The sequence below is a fragment of the Capricornis sumatraensis genome, chromosome 2, assembly GCF_032405125.1.
Source record: "Capricornis sumatraensis isolate serow.1 chromosome 2, serow.2, whole genome shotgun sequence".
NCBI classification, from domain to species: Eukaryota; Metazoa; Chordata; class Mammalia; order Artiodactyla; family Bovidae; genus Capricornis; species Capricornis sumatraensis.
The window spans coordinates 213,164,572-213,190,267 of NC_091070.1; the positions used below are offsets into that span (position 1 = coordinate 213,164,572).

A 25,696-nucleotide genomic window follows, 5' to 3' on the forward strand; every position below is an offset into this window, starting at 1 on the left:
ATGTGACTCTCTTTTTTGAGGCTTCTTCCTTCAGAAGTAGATGCCCTTGGAAGGGTTGCGTATCACCTTCCTCCCTTTTGAATGACTGTGATATTTAAGAAGGTAACTGGAGGCGTGTGGAGCCAGGCTATTGCTTGAGTTTGCTGGATGCTCCTCTGTTTAGGAACTTTGGGGTTTTGGAGACTGCCTTCCCATGTCGGAATTGGACCTTAGCAGCTGGGTAGATACTTTCCCTTTTGTCCTAAGGCTGATTTAATATTTATTGCTGATATTAGAGACATTCTCTTATATTTTCTTTAGATTTGAGTTGCTGATGGAACACTGGGTTGACTGTTAAATTTATTTAGATTAGATGGTCATTTCAGTTTCATATTATAAATTTTAAAAATATTAGGGCCTTAATGTCTTATAATTTATTATCCTAACAAGTTTTCATTATCATTTTATTTAGTGTTTATTTTTTTTTCTTGGCACACTATTTAATGACTCATTTTATTAGATTTTTTGATGTTTTAGAAGACCTAATCTCTACCCTTTTGTAAATTATAATAATAATAACAAAATATTCATAAATATTTCATATTACATTGTCTCTAATTCTTTGGAATCTCAGCAAGATAGATATTCGTATCCCACATTTTTCAGGTGAGATCACTGAGGGTCAAAATTTTCACAGGCCATATGAATTATTTTCCAAGTCTGGCTAACTTTACGGTTGGCTTTTTGTTTTGTTTTGTTTTTAAAAATTCCAAGAAGCTGCCTAATTTAGAGAGTTTGGCAAGATAAAAGTCTTCTCAAGATAATTGATACTGCATTCACAAGACAGTCTTTGACAACCTGATTTTTAGCACCTTTAGTAGATGTTCTTCCTGTCCCCCAAAATGTCTCAAGTATCCATTTTAAACCATTGTTAGCTTTATGCATGATTTTTATGTCAATAACAATTAATTGGATTAGCTAATACAGATTGTTGATTATGTGCCCGGAATCATACCAAACACTTCACCTGTATTGACTCATGTGAAGCCAGTAGCTTCACAGAGTACCAGAGTAACTTCTCGGGGTATTTCTTGCTTTATTGGTATTAATATTGTTTCTTATGCCTGCATGTGTGCTTGGTCATGTCTGACACTTGGTGACCCCATGGACTGTTGCCCGCCAGGCTCCTCTGTCAATGGGATTCTTTAGGCAAAAATAATGGAGTGGGTTACCATTTCCTCCTCCAGGGGATCTTCCTGACCCAGAGATCGAACCAGTGTCTCTTATGTCTCCTGCATTGGCAGGCAGATTCTTTACCACTGAGTCACCTGGGAAGCCCAATGTTTCTTAACTTTCATACTAATAAGTACCATTATTAATGACATTTTATAGGTAATGAAGCTGAGGCACAGTACATTTCCTAAGATCATAAAAGTAGTAAGTGGTAGTGAATTTCTGCTCAGTCCGTAGACCAGACCAGAGTCAGTGCTATATTGCCTTGAAAATAGACATTTTGACCTAGTTACTAGCCTTTGTGAATAATACAGTCTTCCATTTGACTAGTTTGTCCAAGAACCCTACTGAGTATTCTTCAAAAATGCTTAGGCTAAGACCTGTGATTTATAGACAAGAAATATATTTTCAGTTAAGGAAGACATCTTGCATGGTTTGAAGATTAGTAAAATCAGAATTATTATAGTCTAGTCTTGGATTCTGCAGAACAGTAGAGTTAAAATGTGGAGAAAAGAGTTCTTACAAAACATTGCCAAATTTATATGTTACCAGATGAGAAAATAATGTTAAAAATCACTGCTTTCATCGTGATTGTATGAAAGAAAGGACATCCTGACATTCTGACACTTGAAGGATGTGGCCGTGAGTGGTACCTGGCTGCCTGCACCAAGCTGATGAGCCGCTCTGTAGCTGCGCATTGTCCGTGACTCTGACCTTTATTGTTTCTTTCTGCCTATTTTGGCGAATGCCCATTGTGGACCTGCACACTAGTGCTGTTCCACTTACGGAATCACTGACTGTTTATTGTGTCACAGTAATTTGTGAGGGGAAAGGTCCGTGATTCTTCTTGATTTCAGCCTGCTTCATTAAGTTATAAAATTCATTACCTGAAGAGATAGCCTTTGTATACATACTATAGCTAATAACATTGACTGTTCTAATTTGGGCCTTTTTTCAGGATTGTAACTTCTTCCTTACAAATTTTGTGGCACTCTTATTCTAGGTTTTTTCAATTTTTTTTTCCTCTTGCAACTGAATAACTAAATACGAAGAAAAGCCTGTGAACAGAGGCTAATATCAAAACAGTGGAGCATTATCCTTTTTATATATAAAATCATCCTAGATCTTGTTTAGATGGTGTTGGAAAGTAAAGTAGTTGAGAGAAGAAAGATTTTGATCCCTACTTAACAGATTACCCTGAATAATTCCGTTCTTTGTAGTCTGTGGTTTAGCATAACGAAGACAGGGTGGGAAATGTAGCTGACAGGGTTCTGGCTCTGTTGGTTACATAGCTGTGTCAGTTTGGGCAAGCCAGCCAATCCCCTTGGCCAGGTTTCCTTATATTAAAGAGAGAAAGAAAAGAGGGAATTAAATAACATGCCCCTTTAAAATCCTACATGTTTGTAAACTTACTACCATTTCCCTCAACTCTTACAGGTTTCTTGTATGATTGTTTTCTATATGATTTTCATCTGCTCTTGTGACCTTTAAAGCATTAAATTATTGTTGCCTAATATGTGTAGATTTTCTTTACATCAAATTTAAAAGTGTTTGATGGACAGACATTATGCTATTGTATTTCAAGGTAATTTTTATATCCCTACAGGCACACAAGTGCTTTTTGAATGTTTTTGTCTTGGTCTGTATTTATGTAATTCTTGTAAACTGTTCCCAGTAGAACGTAGAATAGAAGCTCAGTATGGTTTGCTTGTATTTCTCTGTGTGGGCCAAAATATATTTGCCCACATATAAATCATTTGATGGAAAAAAATTGTACTTTATAAAAATGATATTTTGGCTGCTTCATTGGTCATCAAAATAATGAACTCATTCTACTCATTAGGTTGTAGCACTCAAAATTATGTCTTTTTATTGTCGTGTTGTAATGTAGTAGTGCAGCTCATATTAAACAGATATAAGTAACTACAGTTGTTACATGATTAAAGTATATATTTGCTCACTTCTGGTGGAAACACTTTTAAGACTGTAGAGAGAGTCCTAATCATCTCTCCTGCCCTCCCATAATTGGGACAAACAGTGTGAGTTCTAATTCTGTTATATAAGCTCAGATATTCTTTTATATTTTAATTTCTTATTTGTAAAAGTACATAATTTCAGCAATAATTTCATGCTTAAAAAGAAATTAGGACACTCATTATTTTTCCTATGGGTTAAAAAGATAAAAACAAATTTTTTTTGTCTTTTTTTTTTTTTTTTAATGCTCATTTTTGGTTTCTTTAATCCTGTCCAGAAGAAAAAGATTTTTTTTTTTTGAAAGCCACTGAATTTTTTTCTAGGATTTTTCTTTTCTCATTTCTGTATTATAACGCAGAATTAGTACACATTTAGTAAAACAAGAAAATTTTCAATAATGCTTTCAGTAAGACTGTTACTTTGTTTCTAAAATTTAAGGAAAAAGAAAAAGGAATGTATGACCTTATAGGTAATGTCTTTGTTTTAAAACTATTGGCAATATCTAGTTCTGTCCCTATTTGTCAGTTTTTTTCTCTGTTTCCCTTAAGGAAAGAAATAGGATTGAATATTATCGCAGGTACTCACCAGTTCTTTTGCTGGGTCAGCCTATATACAGAGGCAGGTCTTGAGGAAACTTTCAGTCTGTCTTTTTGATAAGGTAATTATAATCTACAAGTCCAGTTTGTAGGTTCTCTTCTTGGACTGGGTTTACAGTTCACATTCCTCTGTTTATAATGTCGTGGGGGCTGGTTTCAGCTGAAGCTGATGTGATTGGTCACTTAGTCTGCAGGGGGGCCAATTAGCTCTGATCATGTGGAAAAGAATGCTGGTTTGTTAGGAGGTCTTTCTTTACTCAATACAACTCTGGAGAAAGCCTCCAGAACTGACTTGGAGAAGGGGTGCATTTTTTCCCTCTAATCAGGACCGGGCTTTAGTAAGTTTGCATAATCTTACTTAAGAGTTTATTTAAAAGTTCAAAGGGATAAAATTCCCTGCAAGATTTCCTTTCAGCCGTCTTTCCTTATATAGCATGTTAAAGTGTGAGATGTTTCCTTTACTAATCTTTTTTCCCTCCATTTCTTTGGAGAACATTTCCTTGGATAAGGACTTTTAGGTATAAGTTAATGAATTGATTTTATTAGTATTCTTTTCATATCCCATCTCATCAGAATGACTACCATTAATTCTGGAACTAGTAATATAGGTTAATTCCGTTACCTGAAATCTTTTGGGGAGGGGTAAGGAGGCAGACTTTTTAATTTTTTTATGGCTGTACAGAGAGCTTGAATAAGAATACATTTAATTGTTGGTTCCTTGCATTTATCTTTAAAAACACACTGGTGTAAAAGAACTGAAAAAGTTTCTTAAGTCATGCTTCAGTGATCATTGAAGCATGACTTAAGAAAAAGTATGATGACATACAATAAATACAGTGTTCAGTATACAGAAAATTTAACTTAATGTCTAAATATAATGTTTAGCTGGGAAATGTCTGTGATCCAGCATTCAGCAACCTCCAAATGAGCTGTGGGATGGCTTTGTATAATGCCTTTCTGAGCAACACTTTTCTCCACCTCCGTTAGCTGCTCATTTTAAAACTTTGATCAAATGTCACATGTAAGGGGATCTGAGGTACAAAGGCTGCGATTGTTCAAAGTGAAGTCATGGATAGCCTGCTGGGGAAATTATTAATGTAGACCAATATAATGCTACTTAGAAGGTGAAATCCGCCTTTGTAGATTCCTCTTCCTTCCTCCAACCACAATTTAAAAAATATATTAATTCCGTCTTTGTTTTATTAATGCCAAGCATTTTATTACAAGTTCAGACACAGCACTGGAAACTTTGACCTTCAGAACTAGAGAAGGTAAAAGCATCAAGGAGAGACTTGTGATGTGATGCACCTTCTCTGTATGTTCTGGTAGGAATTATGCTTTCTATCAATTGCCAGGTAACTGCTTGGGGTGGCAGAGGGAAACCAGAGCTAACACAGTGCAAGTCTGCCTTTCATAAAGAAAGAGGTACTGAAAGTACATCTGCCATGTATCTTGAATAGATGTTACAATAAGCAAAATAATAAAGATTTTACCAAAATTAGAAGCCTCTTTCCATAATATATTGAGACAAATGACTTACAAGATGATTGTCAAGAAAAACATCTCAAATGAAGAAGTATTCTGGTTTCTGCATTTTGCACTTTGAAAGTCGGCTGTGGTCTGTAAACAGTGATTCTTAGTTGCTAACTGAATGGAAGTTGTAGACCTGTTCAGGAGTGCTTCCTCAGGGGTTTAGCACTCCCCTTATAGCAGTTAAATTCATTGGTGTTTGAATTTAATAGCACCGAAATGAGGTTAGCTGAGATGAAACTAATATTGATACTGATGTTAGACCAACTTCACCCTAAAGTAAGTGGGCCCTCCTATTGAAACAGAACTAATGATTTAAATTGGAGATGGCGCTAAAACATTCTATAAAGGAACATAAGTGCTAGGTATCTATGACTGAATTTTTTTCCCTGCAAATTATAATGATTAAGATAGATACCAAAATCAGGTACATTATTCTTTATTAAATAAATTCAATTCTGTATCCCTAAAATGTTTCCTTTGCTTTCTGGCTAAACCATTCCAGTATATAATCCATATTTGTACCACATTGAACCTGCAAGCAACAAAATCTTTGGTTGGAGTGCAATGTCTTGCCTGTGTACCTGCGTCATCTCACAAGTTTAAAACTTTAGCCATGGTCCCCAGTGCTCTTTCTTCCATAGTGTACTTCGCTTTCTTTAGAAGAGGCCTGGTCTCTTTCCAGTTCTGCATTGACGCCCACTGCTGATCATCTTCCCCAGAGATTTCAGGCAGCGTCTGGGTATACACTAGCAGGTGACTGAGCTCAAGGGTTATAGGACTGTGGGGCATATTCAGACCACATGAGGTCTTTTACGAGTCTCATATACTGTAGCCCCTCCAGTCTCTCTCTTCCAACTGGGAACTGCTGTGTTTACAGGATCGTGTTAACCACTGGAGCAGATGATGACCCTCCTCAGGGGTTCAGTTCAGTTCACTTCAGTCGCTCAGTTGTGTCCGACTCTTTGCGAACCCATGAATCGCAGCACGCCAGGCCTCCCTGTCCGTCACCATCTCCCAGAGTTCACTCAAACTCCCGTCCATCAAGTCGGTGATGCCATCCAGCCATCTCATCTGTCGTCCCCTATTCCTCCTGCTCCCAGTCCCTCCCAGCATCAGTCTTTTCCCTCAGGGGTTAGGATGGGAGAAAAATTGCAAATGTCTGGATATAGACTTTAAACTCCTCCATCCTAGTTACCCTGAGCTTTGTTTACAATTGAGGGGGAAAAGAAAATATCAGTACCTGGATGGGATTCCCTTTCACTGTTTTTTTGGTATTAGGAAATATTTTTAGTGTTAATCAAAGAATCTGTATCTGAATAGAAGAATACAGAGTTACTTGTTAGAAAAATTTGCACATAAACAAGCTTCAAAGTCTGTCCCATAATTCCACTTTGCTTTTGGAGTTTGGGCACTTGTAAGTTCCAAGTCTCACAGCTGTAGATTTTGTTGGCTGAGTGCCCTTTTGCTCCATCTGAAGTTTTCCATAAACACCATTTCTGGCTGCAAGTCAAACATGCACACAGGTGCCCTTTTACTGCTCTTTCTCCTTAGGAAGTCTACTCAATTAGACCAGACTAAAACCAGTATTGCATTTTAATTTTATATTATTTTTAGAAGAGTCCTGTTTAGACTTAATACATTAAGGCAGAACCAACCAAGTGTCTACTGTGATTGGGGAAAGTATTTATATATGTAGTGCATTGTACTTTAGCACTTTCTGTATATCCTGAAGGTGAGTGAATATAAAATATTACAGTTTTTACAGGTAGTACAGTTTGCTCATAAAACTATCATGTTTGCCATATTGAATGCCATTGTATTTCTTTACCTTTTAGGGGTCATAGATACCTTTGAGACTCTGGCAGAAACATTAGACCCTTTTCCCTGAAAAAAAGGCTGTGCACTTCCAGTTTAAGGATTCACTACCCTCAAGCTCTCTTGTTGGCTCTGGTTAGGAATATTTGGTTCAGGCATCAATTTTTAAGTTATTTAATTATGTTTACTTTTAATCATCTTGTTTACAAGTTAATCCGTTAAGATTTTTTAAAAAGTCAGCTGAAACATTTGGTCACTTAGCTTTGTCATATTGCAGATGTTACAGAAGGAGAAAGACTTAAGTGCTGAGAAAGGCCGTGTGGGTGTCCCTCGTTCATTTTAGCCCTGGTCACTGTGGAGCCCTGTAATTTTTAGACCTTAAAGGAACTTTGGTAGATACTGTCTTTTGAGTTGCCCATGAACAACTTTATCATTTAATTGTATCAGTAATACACAAATATGTATGTATTTAAACTCATTATAGAGTTGACGTTCTCTTTGGAACCCCTCCACTTCCCACCCAGATTTACAAAACTATAAATCTGCTGTAATCATTTAGGTTGTAAAGAATTTATTTTCATGTTTTAGAGCAATTCTTTGCATATGGGGTAGTTTTGGAAATGTGTAGTTTATTAGATGGTACTTAAAGTCATTTTTTTCCCCTCAAGATACTTATTTCAAGTAAAATTGTTATATTGTTAATATATAAGTTGATCTTAACATTGCTTTAGGGGTATACATTTTGACATCATTTGTCTGCTGGAAGATTAACAAATTTAGTTCCCTTTAGGAATCTTGGCAGTCTGTAGCCCCAAGCTTTTCTGTTCATGATGTCTATTTTTTTTTTTTTAAGAGTACTTTACACTTAGATCCTAGAACTTCCTCTTTCTGCTTTAGTTTTTGCAGCATTTCTGGCTGCTTCTGATGGGTTTAATTTGTGAGTAAACCCTGGATTAGGAGTTTGAACATCTATGTTCTCTTTCTGCTTTAGTCACTACTCAGCTGGGTGATGGGGTTCTCTGGTAGCTCAGATGATAACGAATCCACCTGCAATGGGGGAGACCTGGGTTCCATCCCTGGGTTGGGAAGATTCCCCTGGAGGAGCTCATGGCAGCCCACTTTAGTATTCTTGCCTGAAGAATCCCATGGACAGAGGAGCCTGGTGGGCTACAGTCCATGGGGTCTCAAAGAGTCAGACACGACTGAGTGGCTAAGTACAACATAGTACAGCTGTGTGACAGTGAGAGATCCCCCTAGGGGTATCCCTTTCCTCACAGGAATAATGGAAGTGATAAAGTTTGATTCAACCCTTGTGGTAACTATGAAGATCGTATGAGATATTTCAGTACATTTTGTCAGTGTGTAAGCTATCAACTCATTCATTTATATGTGTATCCCTGGGCAGTGGACCAGGAGGGTAAGTGTTGTGTCTTAAGTCTCTTCTTTATTTTAATCCTGTGTTTTTAATATCAATATTTGTCCCTGGAGAAAGCCCTCATCTTAATGTGCCAGAGGTTTGAGTAAACAAACAAACAAAAAATGATAAAGTAGTAGTATTTCTTTCGGAAAATACTCAGTAGTACTTAGCAGTACGTTGAATATACCTTATGGCCAGCAGTTTCACTCCTAGGTGAAGACCAACAGAAATGCAAACATATGCTTACCAAATTTCATATTTAAGAATGTTTGTCACAGCACAGTTTATAATAGCAAAAAAATAGAAACAACCAAAATCAGTAGTAGAGTAATATATTGTGATAATATGATGCTGAAGCTGAAACTCCAGTACTTTGGCCACCCCATGCGAAGAGGTGACTTATTGGAAAAGACTCTGATGCCGGGAGGGATTGGGGGCAGGAGGAGAAGGGGCCGACAGAGGATGAGATGGCTGGATGGCATCACTGACTCGATGGACGTGAGTCTGAGTGAACTCCGGGAGTTGGTGATGGACAGGGAGGCCTGGTGTGCTGCGATTCATGGGGTTGCAGAGAGTCGGACACAACGGAGCAACTGAACTGAACTGAATATATTGTAATATATTATTCATACAATGAAATCCCATATCACAGTGCAAAAGAACAACCTTCTGTTCTCTGTGATGATGTGGGTGAATTTCCTGTAATGTTCAGTGAAAGAAGCTAGACGCAGTACAGAATGAGAGAAAATATTTGCAAACAGTGTGACAAGGACTTAATTTCCAGAATATACAAACAGCTCACACAATCAGCAACAAAAACTAGACAACCTAAGTGATCTAAATAGACATTCTCCAAAGAAGAAATAGAAATGGCCAGTAGGACATGGAAGGATGCTAAATGTCTCTAATTATTAGAGAAATTCAAATCAAAACCACAATGAGGTACCCCCTCACTGTAATGGGCTAGTGTTTATGTAAATTCAGGCAGCTGAAAACAGCAGATAATAGGAAAAATCTTTGATTTGGAAACTCATATTTAAGCCACATTAGTATACTGTGTTACAACCATTAACGTAGAAAAGCTTCACAGAGGTAGCAGCACTTAGCTTTGATCATCTTAAGTGATCTGGTGATTTTACCTACACCTTTTTTTGAGAAGGAGAAAAAGGTATATCACTGTATGAAATCTGTCATTTGACCTAGTAATTTTACTCTTTGAAGTTTTTTTCAGAAGAAGCGGTTCAGAAAAGCAAAACACATATCACACAGATATCTCTTCCTAAGTTATCCAGTTCTCAATAAATTAGTTATGAAGGAAGTGTCCAGTGGGGAATTACCTGGCAGTTTTGCAACAGCAGCATGGTAAACCTAGTATATATCCATTCATATTAAGTTGGGCATGACCTAGCAACTGAACAACAAAGATACATGATCACAGAGAAATAGTTGCTGTTTAAATGAAAAGTAGGTTTTGAAATAGTGGGTATACTGATTGAAACTATGTTTTAAAAATGTTATGGCTATAAGTGCGTACAGTCTTATTTCTAAGATAGAGGAATTGGTATTTTTATTTTTAGTATCTTTAAATTTTTTTTGCAACTTACCATCTGTTAGAAGAAATTATAATGACCAGTTTTTGATTGGTTAAGCATTTTGCCGTCAGTTCAGTTCAGTCGCTCAGTCGTGTATGACTCTTTGCAACCCCATGAACCGCAGCATGCCAGGCCTCCCTGTCCATCACCAACTCCCGAACTCCACCCAAACCCATGTCCATTATGTCAGTGATGCCATCCAACCATCTCATTCTCCATCATCCCCTTCTCCTCCTGCCCTCAATCTTTCCCAGCATCAGGGTCTTTTCAAATGAGTCAGCTCTTCACATCAGGTGGCCAAAATATTGCAGTTTCAGCTTCAACATCAGTCTTTCCAATGAACACCCAGGACTGATCTCCTTTAGGATGGACTGATTGGATCTCCTTGCAGTCCAAGGGACTCTCAAGAGTCTTCTTCAACACCACAGTTCAAAAGCATTAATTCTTCTGTGCTCAGCTTTGTTTATAGTCTCAACTCTCACATCCATATATGACCATTGGAAAAACCATAGCCTTGACTAGACGGACCTTTGTTGCCAAAGTAATGTCTCTGCTTTTTAATATGCTATCTAGGTTGGTCATAACTTGCCTTCCAAGGAGTAAGCGTCTTTTAATTTCATGGCTGTAGTCACCATCTTCAGTGATCTTGGAGCCCAGAAAAATGAAGTCTGACACTGTTTCCACTGTTTCCCCATCTGTTTGCCATGAAGTGATGGGACCAGATTCCATGATCTTAGTTTTCTGAATGTTGAGCTTTAAGCCAACTCTTTTCACTCTTCTTCTTCACTTTCATCAAGAGGCCCTTTAGTTCTTCTTCACTTTCTGCCATAAGGGTGGTGTCATCTGCATATCTGAGGTTATTGATATTTCTCCTGGCAATCTTGATTCCAGCTTGTGCTCCTCCAGCCCAGCATTTCTCATGATGTACTCTGCATATAAGTTAAATAAGCAGGGTGACAATATACAGCCTTAACGTACTCTTTTTCCTATTTGGAAACAGTCTTTTGTTCCATGTCCAGTTTTAACTGTCGTTCCTGACCTGCGTACAGGTTTCTCAAGAGGCAGGTCAGGTGGTCTGGTATTCCCATCTCTTTCAGAATTTTCCGCAGTTATTGTAATCCACACAGTCAAAGGCTTTGGCATAGTCATTAGTGGGTGTTCTTTGCGGGGTAGAGGGGTGCGGCGCTTATTTTGCTGCCTTCATTACTTCTCAGAGCCTTAGTGTAAAAGTAGATGGAAATGAGTGTTTCAATCAGCTTGTCCATCAGGTATTTGTATTCCCACTGTGCCTGGCACGTATTACTTGAGACTGAAAGATTACATGTGTTAAAAGTTACTTCCTATTGCTTACCAGTTTGTACACATTCGGGATTTCTTTGTTCTAAATTTTTCTTCCGTGTGTACAGCTGTATTTTTCATCAAGTCATATAATAGATGTGGGAGATGTGGGCTTTGTAAAATGTCTCGTCCCTTCTTATTCTTAGCAGGAGAGCTTGGAACATCTAACCTTTCTAACCCAAGGGAAGGTGTGGAATGTACCTATAGTTGAACTCATAAAACTTGGTACTTGGTGTGCAATAAATATTTGTTAAATGAGTCAGAAGATTAACATGAGAATTGTAGTTACGTCATTTAAACAGTGGTATGTGATTTTGGACCTTTCCCACGGGTTATCTTTTTGATCCTCAATATTCTCAGCTGTAAAATTGGAAAAATAATTTCTAATACTGAGGATTGTTACAAAGATTAAATCGGTTAACTGAGTGTTTTTGTTAACTATGGCCGTGTAACAAGTTACTCCACAACTTGGTGGCTGAAAACAGCAAGCATTTATTCTCTCAGGCTCTATGGGCCAGGAGGCAGCAGCTCAGCTCCGTCTCTTAGCTTAGGTCTGGCCTGGGTCTTCTGTGCAGCTTCAGTCATTTCAGGGCTCGACTGGGGTTGGATCCACTTCCACACCCACTCACGAGGCTGTTGGCAAGCCTCAGCGTGGGCTTCTCACATGGCTGCCTCATAGCAGGACTGCTGGATTCCCTCAGAGAGAGCATCCAGGATGGAAATTCTTAGCTCAGTATCAGAAGTGACATCTCAATCAGGTCTACTGGATTCTGTGTGTTAGGATCAAGTCAGTAAGTCCAGCCCACACTTAAGATGAGGTAATTACACAAAGATCAGAAGACAGGGATTGTTGAGAAATTGTCTTGGAGGCTGCCTATAGTAATAAGATTTTGCCCAGCAAATAATTGTACCCCCCCATTCCAAGATATTTTATTGTGTAATAGAACAACCCAGATGAACTTTTTGGCCAGTAATAAGATTTTTCCCAGCAAATAATTGTACCCCTCCCATTCCAAGATATTTTGTCATGTAATAGAACAACCCAAACAAACTTTTTGGTCAACCCAGTACTTGATAACAACCTAATAACTGTTTGGGTAAACAGGATAAGGACTCTTTAATACATGTGAAATGGAATATAAGAGGATGAGCAGAATTTCCTCATTTTCAAATATACAATTTTTTTCACTTTAATACGATTTATTGAAAATAATTGAGATTATCACTGAAAGAATATGTAACTTTTATAAACTGAGGATTCCAGTGTATGTTTTAGATTTTCAACCACATATTTTTTTTTTATTGTCCACTGGTTTATTTTTCCAAATGAGCAATAGGCTATTTACAAATAAGCAGATCTCCAATGATGTATATTAAAATGACAAAACTATTACTGTTTGAAATCTAAATGAAAAAAACATTTATTAAGGCACATTTGTTCTGTGAGTCAACCACATATTTCAGTGTGAAGTTTTCTATAGGTTGTTATGAATTACATATGTTAGCACATGTGGAATAGTAACAGTGACTAACAAATTTATATGGTTTAGGTTTCTTTTGTCTTTTGAAAGTACCAATTTAGTTCTCTAGGTATAACAGTCTCTCTTTTACTGTTAATGTAACTCCTGAGTTGTATCCAGTTAGACATAACTTAGCTTTGAATTTTGTTCAAAAGCGATTTGTTGTATGCCTATAATGTCCTGGGTGCCAGAATAAATGACAAGTTGTAGCTTATACTTCCTATTTCTGAGTTTAGAATTTGTTTGGAATAAAAGAGAGGTTGACAGAATCACTGATAGAAGTTGATATTAAATACGTTGATTTACTAAATCAGATAGTTAAAAGTATTGTACGACTTAGGGAAGAAAAGGATATACCGGTAAGGAAGGATTGCCAGGTAGAAATAGGAAGGGTACAAAGCAGTCCATGTAATAGTCTGAGGGTAGTGTGGGAATGTGAATGAGGAATCCGTATATACATGCGTAACTATGAAGTGAAGTGAAGTAGTTCAGTCGTGTCCAACTCTTTGCGACCCTGTGGACTGTAGACTACCAGGCTCCTCCCTCCATGGGATTCTTCAGGCAAGAATACTGGAGTGGGTTGCCATTTCCTTCTCCAGGGGATCTTCCCGACCCAGGGACTGAACCCGGGTCTCCTGCATTGCAGGCAGACGCTTTAACCTCTGAGCCACCAGCCTAGGCTATGCGTAAGTATAACCATGGTCAATTTTTGAAAGGCTTTATAAGAAGCTATTGATGGTAGTTTTACTCTGAGGAATCTTGTGTAGGGGACGGTTGATTTACTTTTCACTGCATGACTTAAAAAAAAGCACATTAGTTGTGTTTGGAAAAATAATTGCTCAGTCTTTGAACATTCAGCTTTAAGAAATGTGTCTAATAATATACTCATATATCCACATATATTTTATTTCTACTGCCTGAACATTGAGAGGGACATATTTGCAGAAAAGCTTGATTCTAGCAGTTAAGTCTGTTTTTAAAATCCTTGCTGGCTGAGGCTTACGGTTACTCAATTTCTTTACAGGGAGAACAAATTTTGAGGAAGGCGGACCAGTGTCAGTGGGAAGAAAGCATGAATTTATACGATCAGAGAGTGAAAATTGGCGTATTTTCAGAGAGGAACAGAATGGAGAAGATGAAGATGGAGGCTGGCGGCTAGCTGGATCGAGAAGGGATGGAGAAAGGTGGCGGCCCCACAGCCCTGGTGAGAACCCTGTTGAGCAGAAGCATGCGGGGGCCCAAGGAAACAAGGATTTTGCAGGAATTCTTAAGAATAAAGTAGAAAACCTAAACCAGTAAAAAAGACATGTTTATGTTGTCACACTCAGTCTTGTTACCACATAAAGCATTTAACATAAAAATTCCCCACACCTGTTCAGTTGATTAGAAAAAGTCACTTTTTTTTTTTCTGGGGCAGTGTGGTTTAATGGAAAGCACCTGCCCTTAACTGTGAAAATGAAAGAGGATTTCATTTGGTTTACCTAAGTCTCTGAATCTTTTTTCAGCATGCTTTTTAATGTGGTAATTTTATGCTTACTTAGGAATACGTGCTCTCCCTGAAGTGAGTTTTTTTTTCCTCTGCATAAGAAAGGATTTATTCTTTTTTTGTTCTGAAAATGTGATTTCTTATTTGAAGAATAAACTTTAAACCTAGGTCAGAAGCAAAAGCATAAGTTTATCCTTTTGTCCCTCTTAACTTTAGAAAAAGGAGAGAGAATAGTCATGATTAGTGGTTTTGTAAGTTCTTCTGTTTGACTCTTAAGAAGGCTTCAAACTGTTCTTCCTAACATTAGATATGCTGGTAATTGAAGACACTGGTGCTTTGTGTCAAAGTTCGTTCCCTACCCAAGTGCTGATTCCATGCCTCATGATCGTCAGATGCCCCTGCAGTTTGAATCTTGGGTCATGCACAACTGAAGCATACAAAGAGTGTGTACATGTCTTTTGAATTTCACATGCATAACATTATTTTGTGTACTGACTGTATGCCAAGGAAGCTTACTTTAATAGAGAAAGATATAATAACGTAATCCTGGAAAAGATTGAAGGCAGGAGGAGAAGGGGACGACAGAGGATGAGATGGGTTAGATGGCATCACCGACTCGATGGATGTGAGTCTGAGTAAGCTCCAGGAGTTGGTACAGTCCATGGGGTCTCAGAGTCGGACACAACTGAGTGACTGAACTGAACTGATAATAATGTAAACTGTTTTCATTTACTTAAAAGAAGTTGATTAACAAATCGTTGGCCTGAGTAAACATTATAACTGGTCTTTAGGGTCCTTTATGGAGTTGTGGATAGGTGGAAACTTAGTGAAATTAATCATTGGATAGAGTCATAATCCTTTTACCTCAGCTCCTCACTGGCTGCCTCTTGGGAGAGATTCCTGTCATTAGTGGGCATTGTTTGCATCACAGTTATCTAGGCAGTTCTTATCAGTCTGTGTCCTGGGCAACCGGATCTTAGAGTTCTCTTCAGGGCATTATGGGATTTTGTGCTGAGCTTGCCTGTAAGCAGAGGGGCTTGTAGACTATGTTCCCAACAAACATTCAGTGAAAGAATGGACGGGATCTGGGCTGAGTGAGAAGAAAATTCCAGCTGATCAAAAACAAACAAGGTGAATGTTTTGGAAGATGAACAGTGTTTCTGAGCCCGAACGTCTAATGTTCATTTTGTTAAAGTGAGTTAAAAGTAAAACATCAGTGTTATGTTCTGCCACTTACCACCTCACCCAAGAGCTTAGATTTTGGATATATATTGCCTCTTTTTTTTGTCTCCTATCTTTTGTAAATCTTTCTTTCCAGTGAAATTTGACTTTCACATCAGTTTTGTCATCAACGTGGTAATTTTCCAGTTCTTTATTAAAAGAATGGATTACCATTTATTTTAAAAAGACAGTTTGTGTGACATAAAGATATATGGGGGCTGAACAGTATAAATATGCATTTAAAAAATCTACTTTTTTAACCCAGCATATTAAAAGCAAGTCTGATTATATCAGTTGTTATTAGTTACTATCTTAATATTTTAATTAATCTTTTATTAGATTTGATTAAAATCTTAAATACAGTGATTTTGACTTAAGAAAATAGTATCATAATTTAGTTCGGATTTAAGGTCTGTAGAGCAGTGGTCAGTCTTAATAAGCTATAGATGTGCCTTATCTGCTACATTTAGTTTCATGAATAAAATTTTATTAACTATTTAAGACAACAAAGCAATTATAGGGTGTAGTTTTATTAAAGTACATCTCACAGCTGGGAACGTATGGAATTGGGAGCATTAAGGACAGCAGAGCACCCGCTTTGGGAGGTGAGCTTAGGAAACTTAGAGGGAAACATGAGCCACATGCCTAGAAGGATAGATTCCTATCGCAGTGCATACTTAGAAACGAGAGCAGCAGACAGCGGGCTCTGGAATTCAGCTTTTGATCATGAATACTTCTTTGGGATAATGGCTCTAGTTACATTTAGACAATCTGGTTATAAAACTCCTTCATTTTCATAGGAGGCAATAAATTGTGTTTTGTTGTTGTAAGTAAAGTGTGGGAAGTGGGAGAATAAAGTTTTCTTCCCTTTTTGTAAGTGACTTATGGGACTTCCCTGGTGGCTCAGACAGTAAAAAAGAATCTGCCTGCAGTGCAGAAGACCTGGGTTCAATCCCTGGTTGCAGAAAATCCCCTGGAGAAGGAAATGGCAACCCACTCTAGTATCCTTGCCTGGAGAATATCTTTAACAGAGGGACCTGGTGGGCTACAGTCCATGGGGTCACAAAGAGTTAGACATGCCTGAGTGAGTAACACTTTCACACTTTCACATTAAGAGTTTTATAAGATGCTACCTGTATTTGATATTTTAACATTTTGCCCTTTGGTTTTCAGTTTGATTTTTAGATCATAGGTTTTAGCAAATTGGGCCTCAAGAGTACAGTAACATTTAACTTTGACCTTTTTTTTTTGCGTATCTCCCTCGGAGAAAGCAGTCAAGGATATAAAATCATAATAGGATAAAACTTGCATCTCTTTTTAAGACTCTCTTAGATTCAGATTTGTCAGTATTAACAAGAGGACTCCCCCCACACCTGTTTTTTGTTTGTTTGTTTTTTTACTTCGATCTTTTCTTCTTGGGCAGTTGTTCTCTGTTGGAAAGTAGATGTTCTAAGTAATATGCAAGGGTGGATTTAGGAATGTCCCTGGGGGTATTCCACGGAAATTAAAACTCCCTAGAGAGAGTTAAGAGATGAGAGAAAAGGGAAAGGAAAGAAAGCCTGTTACTCTGGAAAGAGCAGTAGAGGATGCAGGATTGGATTCCAGTTCCTTTGTTATGCAGGTTACTTCTCCTGGCAGAGGTTTTGTTTCATAAACTATATAATTGGGATAGTGGGCCAGATATGACATGTCAGTGCTGTAATTTCATGACTGTTTTGGGAAGTGGGGAGGAATCAGAATTACCAGTGGGATCCTGAGGCCAGTGGGTGGACATGATGAGCCTGGTATTAAGAATTGACATAATAGCATCATGTCGTGGATATTGTTATATTATCAAGGGGGCTGATCTTATCCATAAAGAACGATCTTTTCATCAGAAGAAAGAAAATGATTTAAGACTTAGCAAAGGGGGAGCATGCATGGACTCAGGATGGAAGGATATCCAGTGCCTAAGTCTAGGCTACGAGTGGGCCGCATGAATGACTGATCAACATTTCAGTCAGACATTCAGTTCTAGAGCTTATTAAAAGTAGATACTTTGAAGAACTGTCCTTTAAAAGTGGTTTCCTCTAAGTTTATCTTTAAAAGCCTTAGAGTATGTTGTGATGGTAGTTTATGAAGATAGCTACTGTTGTCACTTACTGAGGGTACATAGAATATAATAGTGAACTTTAAGCTTCGTTTTGTTTGCTTCATTTCCTACTTTTCTCTTTATAGGTTGATCCATTTGCATTAGCTGTCAGTTGTAATTTTCTCCTTTGTTTCCTGTCCATGGTTTTCTCTTTCTAATACTGTCATAAAACTTCTCTAAGGTTTGTGTCCTCCTCCTCATCCCAGATGGCCCTCGTTCTGCAGGCTGGCGGGAACACATGGAACGTCGGCGAAGGTTTGAGTTTGATTTTCGAGATCGGGATGATGAACGGGGTTACCGAAGGGTGCGCTCCGGCAGTGGAAGCATAGATGATGACAGGGATAGCTTGCCTGAGTGGTGCTTGGAGGATGCTGAGGAGGAAATGGGCACATTTGACTCATCTGGTGCGTTCCTCTCTCTGAAGGTAAGAAATTTGTTTTAAATATTATCACAGGTACTGACCTTTTTCCAAATCCAAATATGCTGTTCATCTTTGGCTTTATTTTCTCCCTACAGAAAGTACAGAAAGAGCCTATTCCAGAAGAGCAAGAGATGGACTTCCGACCTGTAGAAGAAGGGGAGGAGTGCTCCGACTCTGAGGGCAGCCATAATGAAGAAGCCAAAGAACCCGATAAGACAAATAAGAAGGAGGCAGAGAAGACAGACAGACTAGGAGTTGGTAAGGCTCATTTGGCCCTTTATTTTTAATCAAACTAAGTTTCCTAAGTTGTTAATTTAAGATTGCTTCCTATTGCAGAAGCTAGTGAGGAAACACCCCAGACCTCCTCTTCATCTGCTAGACCAGGTTCTCCTTCAGACCAACCTCAGGAAGCACCACAGTTTGAGAGGAAAGAGGAATCCAAAACTGAGCAAATGGAAAAAGCTGAAGAAGAGAGTCGGACAGAAAATAGTCTATCAACCAAAGTGTCCAGCAGGGGGGATGGTATGTATTTATGAGAGTCAGCAAGCCAGACTTGGACGTTGCTGGGACTGGTGATTAAATGATATGATAGGCTTTGGTTTTGCCTCTTTGAACTGCTCCTAGTGGTGGATTATTGGAATAGGTTATTTTACCTGTGTGTGTGTGCATGCTCAGTCACTCGGTTGGGTCCAACTCTGTGAGACCCTATATACTATAGCCTGCCGGGCTCCTTTGTCCATGGGATTCTCCAGGCAAGAATACTGGAGTGGGTTGTCATGCCATACCCCTGGGGATCTTCCTGACCCAGGGATCAAACGGGAATCTCCTGCTTTGCAGGCAGATTCTTTACCACTGAGTCACAGGGGAAGCCCATTTTACCAGTCAGCCTACTCAAACACTGCTTCCCCTGTGTATCTATCCCAGAATTCATCAAAACAATTAGAAGCAGCAAGGTACTATCACTTCCTAGGGATGCAACCACCCTGGTATCAGTCAAGCAAACTGGATTTGGGATCCTCTGCAGTAGTTTGATTTCTGTATCAGATTCCTTTTATGTAATGGCTGTGTATGTGTCCAGATGACAGGCCATAATGCCATTGTTTCAAAGAGGCCAAGATAACTCTGTAGAAGACCCATCACCTTTGCTAGAGAATAAGCTTAAAGTATATCTCCTTTTCCAGTGTTACTGTATTGATTTTAAGTTGCTCATACACCTTAACAGGCAGTATTAATGTTCATTTCCATGTTTCTTTTTGTATGTACTAAAAAATGGCAGTGTAATGCCTGATATGGAAAGGTAATTGATTTATTCACAATGAAAATTAGGGCTTCCCTGATAGCTCAGTTGGTAAAGAATCTGCCTGCAAGGCAGGAGACCCTGGTTCAATTCCTGGGTCGGGAAGATCCTCTGGAGATAGGATAGGCTACCCACTCCAGTATTCTTGGGCTTCCGTTGTGGCTCAGTTGGTAAAGAATCCACCTGCAAATGAGGGAGATCTGGGTTTGATCGCTAGTTCGGGAGGATCCTCTGGAGAAGGGAAAGGCTATCCACTCCAGTATTCTCGCCTGGAGAATTCCGTGGACTGTATTGCAAAGGGTCAGATACGACCGAGCACCTTTCACTTTCACCATGAAAATTCATGCCTGTTAACTTGGCCTATGAGAACCTCGCGTGATCTAGCATCTGCCCTGCCTCTGCAGTTTCAGCACTAAACTCTCTGTGTACTTTGTACTCTATTCGTCAGCTTCACAACCTATTAGTCCTGAAATGTGCCTTGTTCTCTTGCCTTTGTGTCTTAGCATAGTGCCTTAGCATATGCTGTTTTCCGTGCCTGAAACTCTCCCACCCCAACGTCCCAAGCTAGGTTAGGTGTCTGCTCCTTAAACAGCCAGCACTGTTTCTGAAAAACAACATTATGAAGAACTGTTTGTTCTTTCTCTTTCCCAGTAAATACTATTTTGAGAGCTTGAACCAAGGATTTTTTTTTTCCTTCCGTTTTTTTAATGTTTGTAACAAAGCTAAATGAATGAATTCAGCAAGTATTTGAATCCCTACTGTATATATCAGGTACCATGGGACTTGCACGTTTTGAGACCTCTTTCATTTGTAGTAGTAATTTTTCAGCTATGCTATGCCTCGAAATTATTTGTGGTTCATACTTCTAAGTGTACACATCTAGGGCCTTATTTTAGGAGGTTTTAGGGTGGGGTCTAGACACGTATCTTTTGGGAAAGCTGCATAAATGTGCATTGAGGATTGAAACTCTGGACTTAACAATTTATAGGGGAAATAAAGCATGTGCTTATCAGTAACCTAGGACCAAAATATGAATTCATGATTGGCACACTCCTGGAATAATCAGGAAGCAAGTGTCCTTGAACTTGTCTTAAAATAATAAGTAGAATTTGGAGTTAGGTTTAGCAGGATGAATTAGGAGAGGCCATTCCAGTAGTAGGTTGCAGTGAAAGCTACAGTGAGGAAATGGGGCTGATCCAAGCATGGGCAGGAAATCAACTTCTGTTTTTATTTAGATGAAGTATGAGATGTGAAAAGGCGGCTGGTGGGAAACATGGTTGGAACATATATTTGAAAGCTGTGTGTGAGGGTAGATTGTGTTGACAGAGGGCTGCTCTGTGACCAGTTGGTGTCCAGAGCAGTGCACTTGTAAGGGGAGGAAGTGGCAGATGAGATTTCACAGTAGAAATTGACAGGACATAGTTACTGCTTGTTGTTTATTAGGGCAAGGAGGAAGGAAGAGTCAAAGATGAATGAGGTGTGTGAGAGGATTTCCGTTCAGTTCAGTCGCTCAGTCGTGTCCGACTCTTTGCTACCCCATGAATCGCAGCACGCCAGGCCTCCCTGTCCATCACCAACTCCCGGAGTTCACTCAGACTCACGTCCATCGAGTCCGTGATGCCATCCAGCCATCCCATCCTCTGTCGTCCCCTTCTCCTCCTGCCCCCAATCTCTCCCAGCATCAGAGTCTTTTCCAATGAGTCAGCTCTTCGCATGAGGTGGCCAAAGTACTGGAGTTTCAGCTTTAGCATCATTCCTTTCAGAGAAATCCCAGGGCTGATCTCCTTCAGAATGGACTGGTTGGATCTCCTTGCAGTCCAAGGGACTCTCAAGAGTCTTCTCCAACACCACAGTTCAAAAGCATCAATTCTTCGGCGCTCAGCTTTCTTCACAGTCCAACTCTTAGATCCATACATGACTACTGGAAAAACCATAGCCTTGACTAGATGGACCTTAGTTGGCAAAGTAATGTCTCTGCTTTTGAATATGCTCTCTAGGGTATCCTTAATAGAAAAAGAGTGGAAGTTTTGAGGAGCACATTTGGGAGGGGAGAGAACAAATTCAGGTTATGAACATGGAGTCTGAGGTGTTGGTAAGAAATTCAGTAGAGATGGCCAGAGAGCAGTTGAGAGTGAGGGGACTGTAGCTCAATGGGACGAGTTCTGGGCCACAGAGAGAATGAACATTTAAAAGATGACATGCACTGTTAGGAGTGCGAAGAAGTGGACTGAGAACAGTACCTGGGTAATCCCTATTTTTAGAGGGTAGATAGAGGAGCCAGAGAAAAATCTTGGCAAGGCAAGAAGAAGAGTGCAGGAAAAGGAAGGAAGGAGAACGTTCCAGTTCAGAATTGGGAAGATAATGTCAGACCTAAGGCTCAGTGATGGGGACTAGGAAAAACCATTGTGTTTGAACACTTTGGGTGAATGCTTATCTTTGGGAGAGAAATTTCGGCTGTTGGAAGTGGAAGTTACCTTATAGCTGGTATGGGTGGTGGTGAAGTAGAGAAAGTTGTATAGACGTCACACTGTCCTTTTAAGAAGTCTGTCAAAGAATTTGGAGAAGCTTGTTGTAATTGAACAAACAAGATTTCAAAGAGGAAACTACAGTTGTATCTAATTACTTCCATCCCTCTTTCCTCCTCAAGAGCCTGAGTACTGAGAGGTTAGAAATAGGAACCAAGACAGAACCTCTTTTGTAGTCTTTACTCTTATTGTGAAGAACCTCCTGCTCTGTACAGGTAGACCCAGTGAACTTTTTGTTACCCTGCAGAATGTGTTGAATTATGGTCATTATAAGTCGAAATAGGTAATTATTCAAAGTAATTGCAGATGTTTTTAATAAAGGTTTTTATGCTTCCCTTGTAGCTCAGCTGGTAAAGAACCCACCTGCAATGTGGGAGACCTGGTTTCCATCCCTGGGTTGGGAAGATCCCCTAGAGAAGGGAAAGGCTCCACTCCAGTATTCTGGCCTGGAGAACTCCGTGGACTGTATAGTCCAAGGAGTCATTAAGAATTGGACACGACAGCGACTTTCACTTTCACATGCTGAGATATGGTGTCTTTGAGGAGATTTGCAGTGCTGTTTACTGTCTTTACAGCTCAGAGACATGATGTAAAGAAGGGATTGGACTAATTCTGTTTGTTTTCAAGAGGTAGACCTGTAACTATTGGGTAGATACTCTAGTGACACAGTATGGCATTGCAGAAGCCCTTTCTGGATACCTTTTAATCTTATTTGTTGTCACCCTATGGAGGTAATTCATCATTCTGGGGAGGAATACACACTTCTCCATAAGAAGTAGCAGCAGTGTTCATGACATGGTTCACAAATCTGTTGAGCCCATTTAGCAAGCTGCTCAACTTGATGCCTGTTATTCTTTCTGAGAGTCTCTTTTAGAGGATTTTCATCTGTCTACATTTTTTTCTCTAGAAGTGGTTCCTGATGTCCAGCAGCCCCTGTCGCAGATTCCTGCAGATACAGCCTCTCCGCTCCTCATCCTCCCGCCTCCTGTCCCCAGCCCTAGTCCTGCCCTCCGGCCAGTGGAGACGCCAGTTGTTGGTGCTCCTGGAATGGGCAGTGTTCCCACAGAGCCAGACGATGAAGAGGGTCTCAAACACTTGGAGCAGGTACAAGTCACATAATTCTTCCTTCTTTCCTTGCAAACTGCCATAAAAATTGAAAAGCATTAAATGAATATTCAGAAATGGAACTTTTGTGCACTAGATTTTGTGTACTGAAAAACTTGTTTTTACATCTAGTATTTATTTGTATGAGTAATTGTCTTTCAAATCATTTCATGCTTTTAAGTTTCTGCTATGTAGTAGTCATTAAGTCAGGTTATTTTTTGCTCTTCTGAGGTTGCCCTGAGCTGTTTCCTTTTCTTTTTTCTTTTTGGAAATTAATGGAATGCCAGAAATGGCAAATATAAGCAGCTGTGGATAGGCACTGTATCGTCTATATTTTTCGCCTAAAGTGTAACAGGGAAAACAGAAATACCATCATACTGATGTCTCTAGAGTTCCCTAACGTTTTTATATACTGCTGCTTATATGTAAGGTAAATGATAGCTTGCTTTCTACAGAGGAAATTCTCTTTCCTTCAGGGTACAGTAATTGGTGGCAGGAAGTATTGCAGAAAGGAATAAAAACTTGTAAAAGATTTTATTTGTAATGTATTATAATTGAGCTTTTTGATCTATTAGCACATGTTTTTGCAGATTTAGTTTGTATAATTTAGGATTATTTGTTTAAATGGCACTCTTAAGTGTGTTGATAAGATGCTTAGATTTTGATCTGTTCCAGTTTTAGTCTCATTTGAGTTTTCTTGATAATTTTGAAACCTTAAGCAAGACTTGATCCCCCTGAACCTGCCTTAGTTCACCAAGTTTCCCCCTTTGTGAAATGAGGATCGTACCTATTTCATGGCATTATTGGATGGATGAATTGTTGCCTGCTGTGTCCTTTGCACAGTGCCTCTCACAGATCAGGTAGTCCAAAAGAGACAGACAATTATGTGTACAAGTATTAATTTAGGATCATTTGTTTCTACAGTTCATTTTTTAATTTTTTCTCTTAGCAAGCTGAGAAAATGGTGGCTTATCTCCAAGACAGTGCACTAGATGATGAGAGACTGGCATCAAAACTGCAAGAACACAGAGCTAAGGGACTCTCAATTCCACTGATGCATGAAGCAATGCAGAAGTGGTATTACAAAGATCCTCAGGGAGAGATTCAAGGTAGGTTGTTCCATTCTACTCTAAGTAGAGAAGTATGCCATTACCTTTAGATTCTCTAAGATGGTGATTCAGTCGTTCAGTCACTTAGTCGTGTCCAACTCTTTGCGACCCTGTGGACTGCAGCATGCCAGGCTTCCCTGTCCATCACCAACTCCCGGAGCTTGCTCAAACTCAAGTCCATTGAGTTGGTGATGCCATCCAACCATCTCATCCTCTGTCATCCCCTTCTCCTCCTGCCTTCAGTCTTTCCCAGCATCAGTCCTTCCAGTGAATATTCAGGACTGATCTCCTTTAGGATGGACTGGTTGGATCTCCTTGCAGTCCAAGGGACTCTCAAGGGTCTTCTCCAACACCACAGTTCAAAAGCATGGTGATTATTTAACATTAATTTGTGTAATTGTAGAACAAAAGTCAGCGCTACAGGCTTTCTTCTTTTGTATAGATGTTTCATTAATAGGTTCCCTCCTTAGTACTTTACATTTCAGTGATGGGAGGGAGTCCAGTGAAAATAATTTGAATACAAGGCAGATTGTGATTACTAATATGATGGGGCGGGGAATAGTCAGTATGCTTAAGACTGCCTCATTTCTGGCATGCCAGCTATTGACTGGGCAGTTGAGTTTCATACATTCACTGTATTTTAGGCACCTTATTAAAAAAGATGATGGCAATCATCTTGGAAAAGCTTGTTTGAATGTTTCACTGAAATGGAGTTGATATCATAAATGACAAAAGACATATTTAAAATATTTGAAAAGAGTAGCATATTTTAAACTAATTGCTTAAAGTATGTGTATGGTATATAAGTTAGGTTAGAATGTGGAGAGTGTGTTGTGAAGAACATCTGCTGATTTTTCATTTCTGCATTTTGAAGTTTTTGCTTGTAACCTGAATTTCGTTGTTGACTGTTACATCTCTTTAACATCATAATTTCTTTTCTATCCTCAGTCCCCCTCCCCTGCTTTATTCTTCCTTATAGTATCTTATCGCTGCATAGCACTGTGTATATTTTTTGATTATCTGAATTTGCATGCTGTAGAATGTTTTAATTAAAACATATACAGGTGTGTATTTTAATTATATTTATTTTTGGATAGTTATAGCTTTACAAACAGTTGTGAGAAATAATACAGGGAGTCTATGTACCATTTACCCAGTTTACCCCAGTGGTAACCTCTTGCAAAACTTTAACAATATCACACCCGGGATATTGACACTGATACAGTCAAGATTCAGAACAGGCTCTGAACAGTCTTTAACAGAACAAAAGTTTTAAATTTTGATGAAGTGCAATTGATTATGAATACCTTTTTTATGGATTGTGCTTTGGTTTAATTAAGAACTCTTTGCTGAACACATCTCAAAGATTTTATCCCTTTCCCCCTCCCAACTTATAGCTTTATGT

At 39.0% G+C, this 25,696-nt stretch overlaps 1 protein-coding gene across 3 annotated transcripts in view; it reads left to right on the top strand.

Annotated features, from left to right (window-relative positions):
* The window catches only part of GIGYF2 (GRB10 interacting GYF protein 2), a 105,700-nt gene that overhangs the window by 36,302 nt on the left and 43,702 nt on the right, over positions 1 to 25,696 (top strand). For 2 of the 3 annotated variants that reach the window (XM_068965942.1, XM_068965943.1), the window contains exons 7-12: positions 14,022 to 14,201; positions 18,042 to 18,259; positions 18,352 to 18,514; positions 18,593 to 18,778; positions 22,986 to 23,182; positions 24,132 to 24,291. In XM_068965942.1, coding sequence (XP_068822043.1) covers positions 14,022 to 14,201; positions 18,042 to 18,259; positions 18,352 to 18,514; positions 18,593 to 18,778; positions 22,986 to 23,182; positions 24,132 to 24,291 — 1,104 coding nt within the window. The remainder of the gene's footprint in view (positions 1 to 14,021; positions 14,202 to 18,041; positions 18,260 to 18,351; positions 18,515 to 18,592; positions 18,779 to 22,985; positions 23,183 to 24,131; positions 24,292 to 25,696) is intronic. The other variant, XM_068965944.1, reaches the window with a different exon arrangement.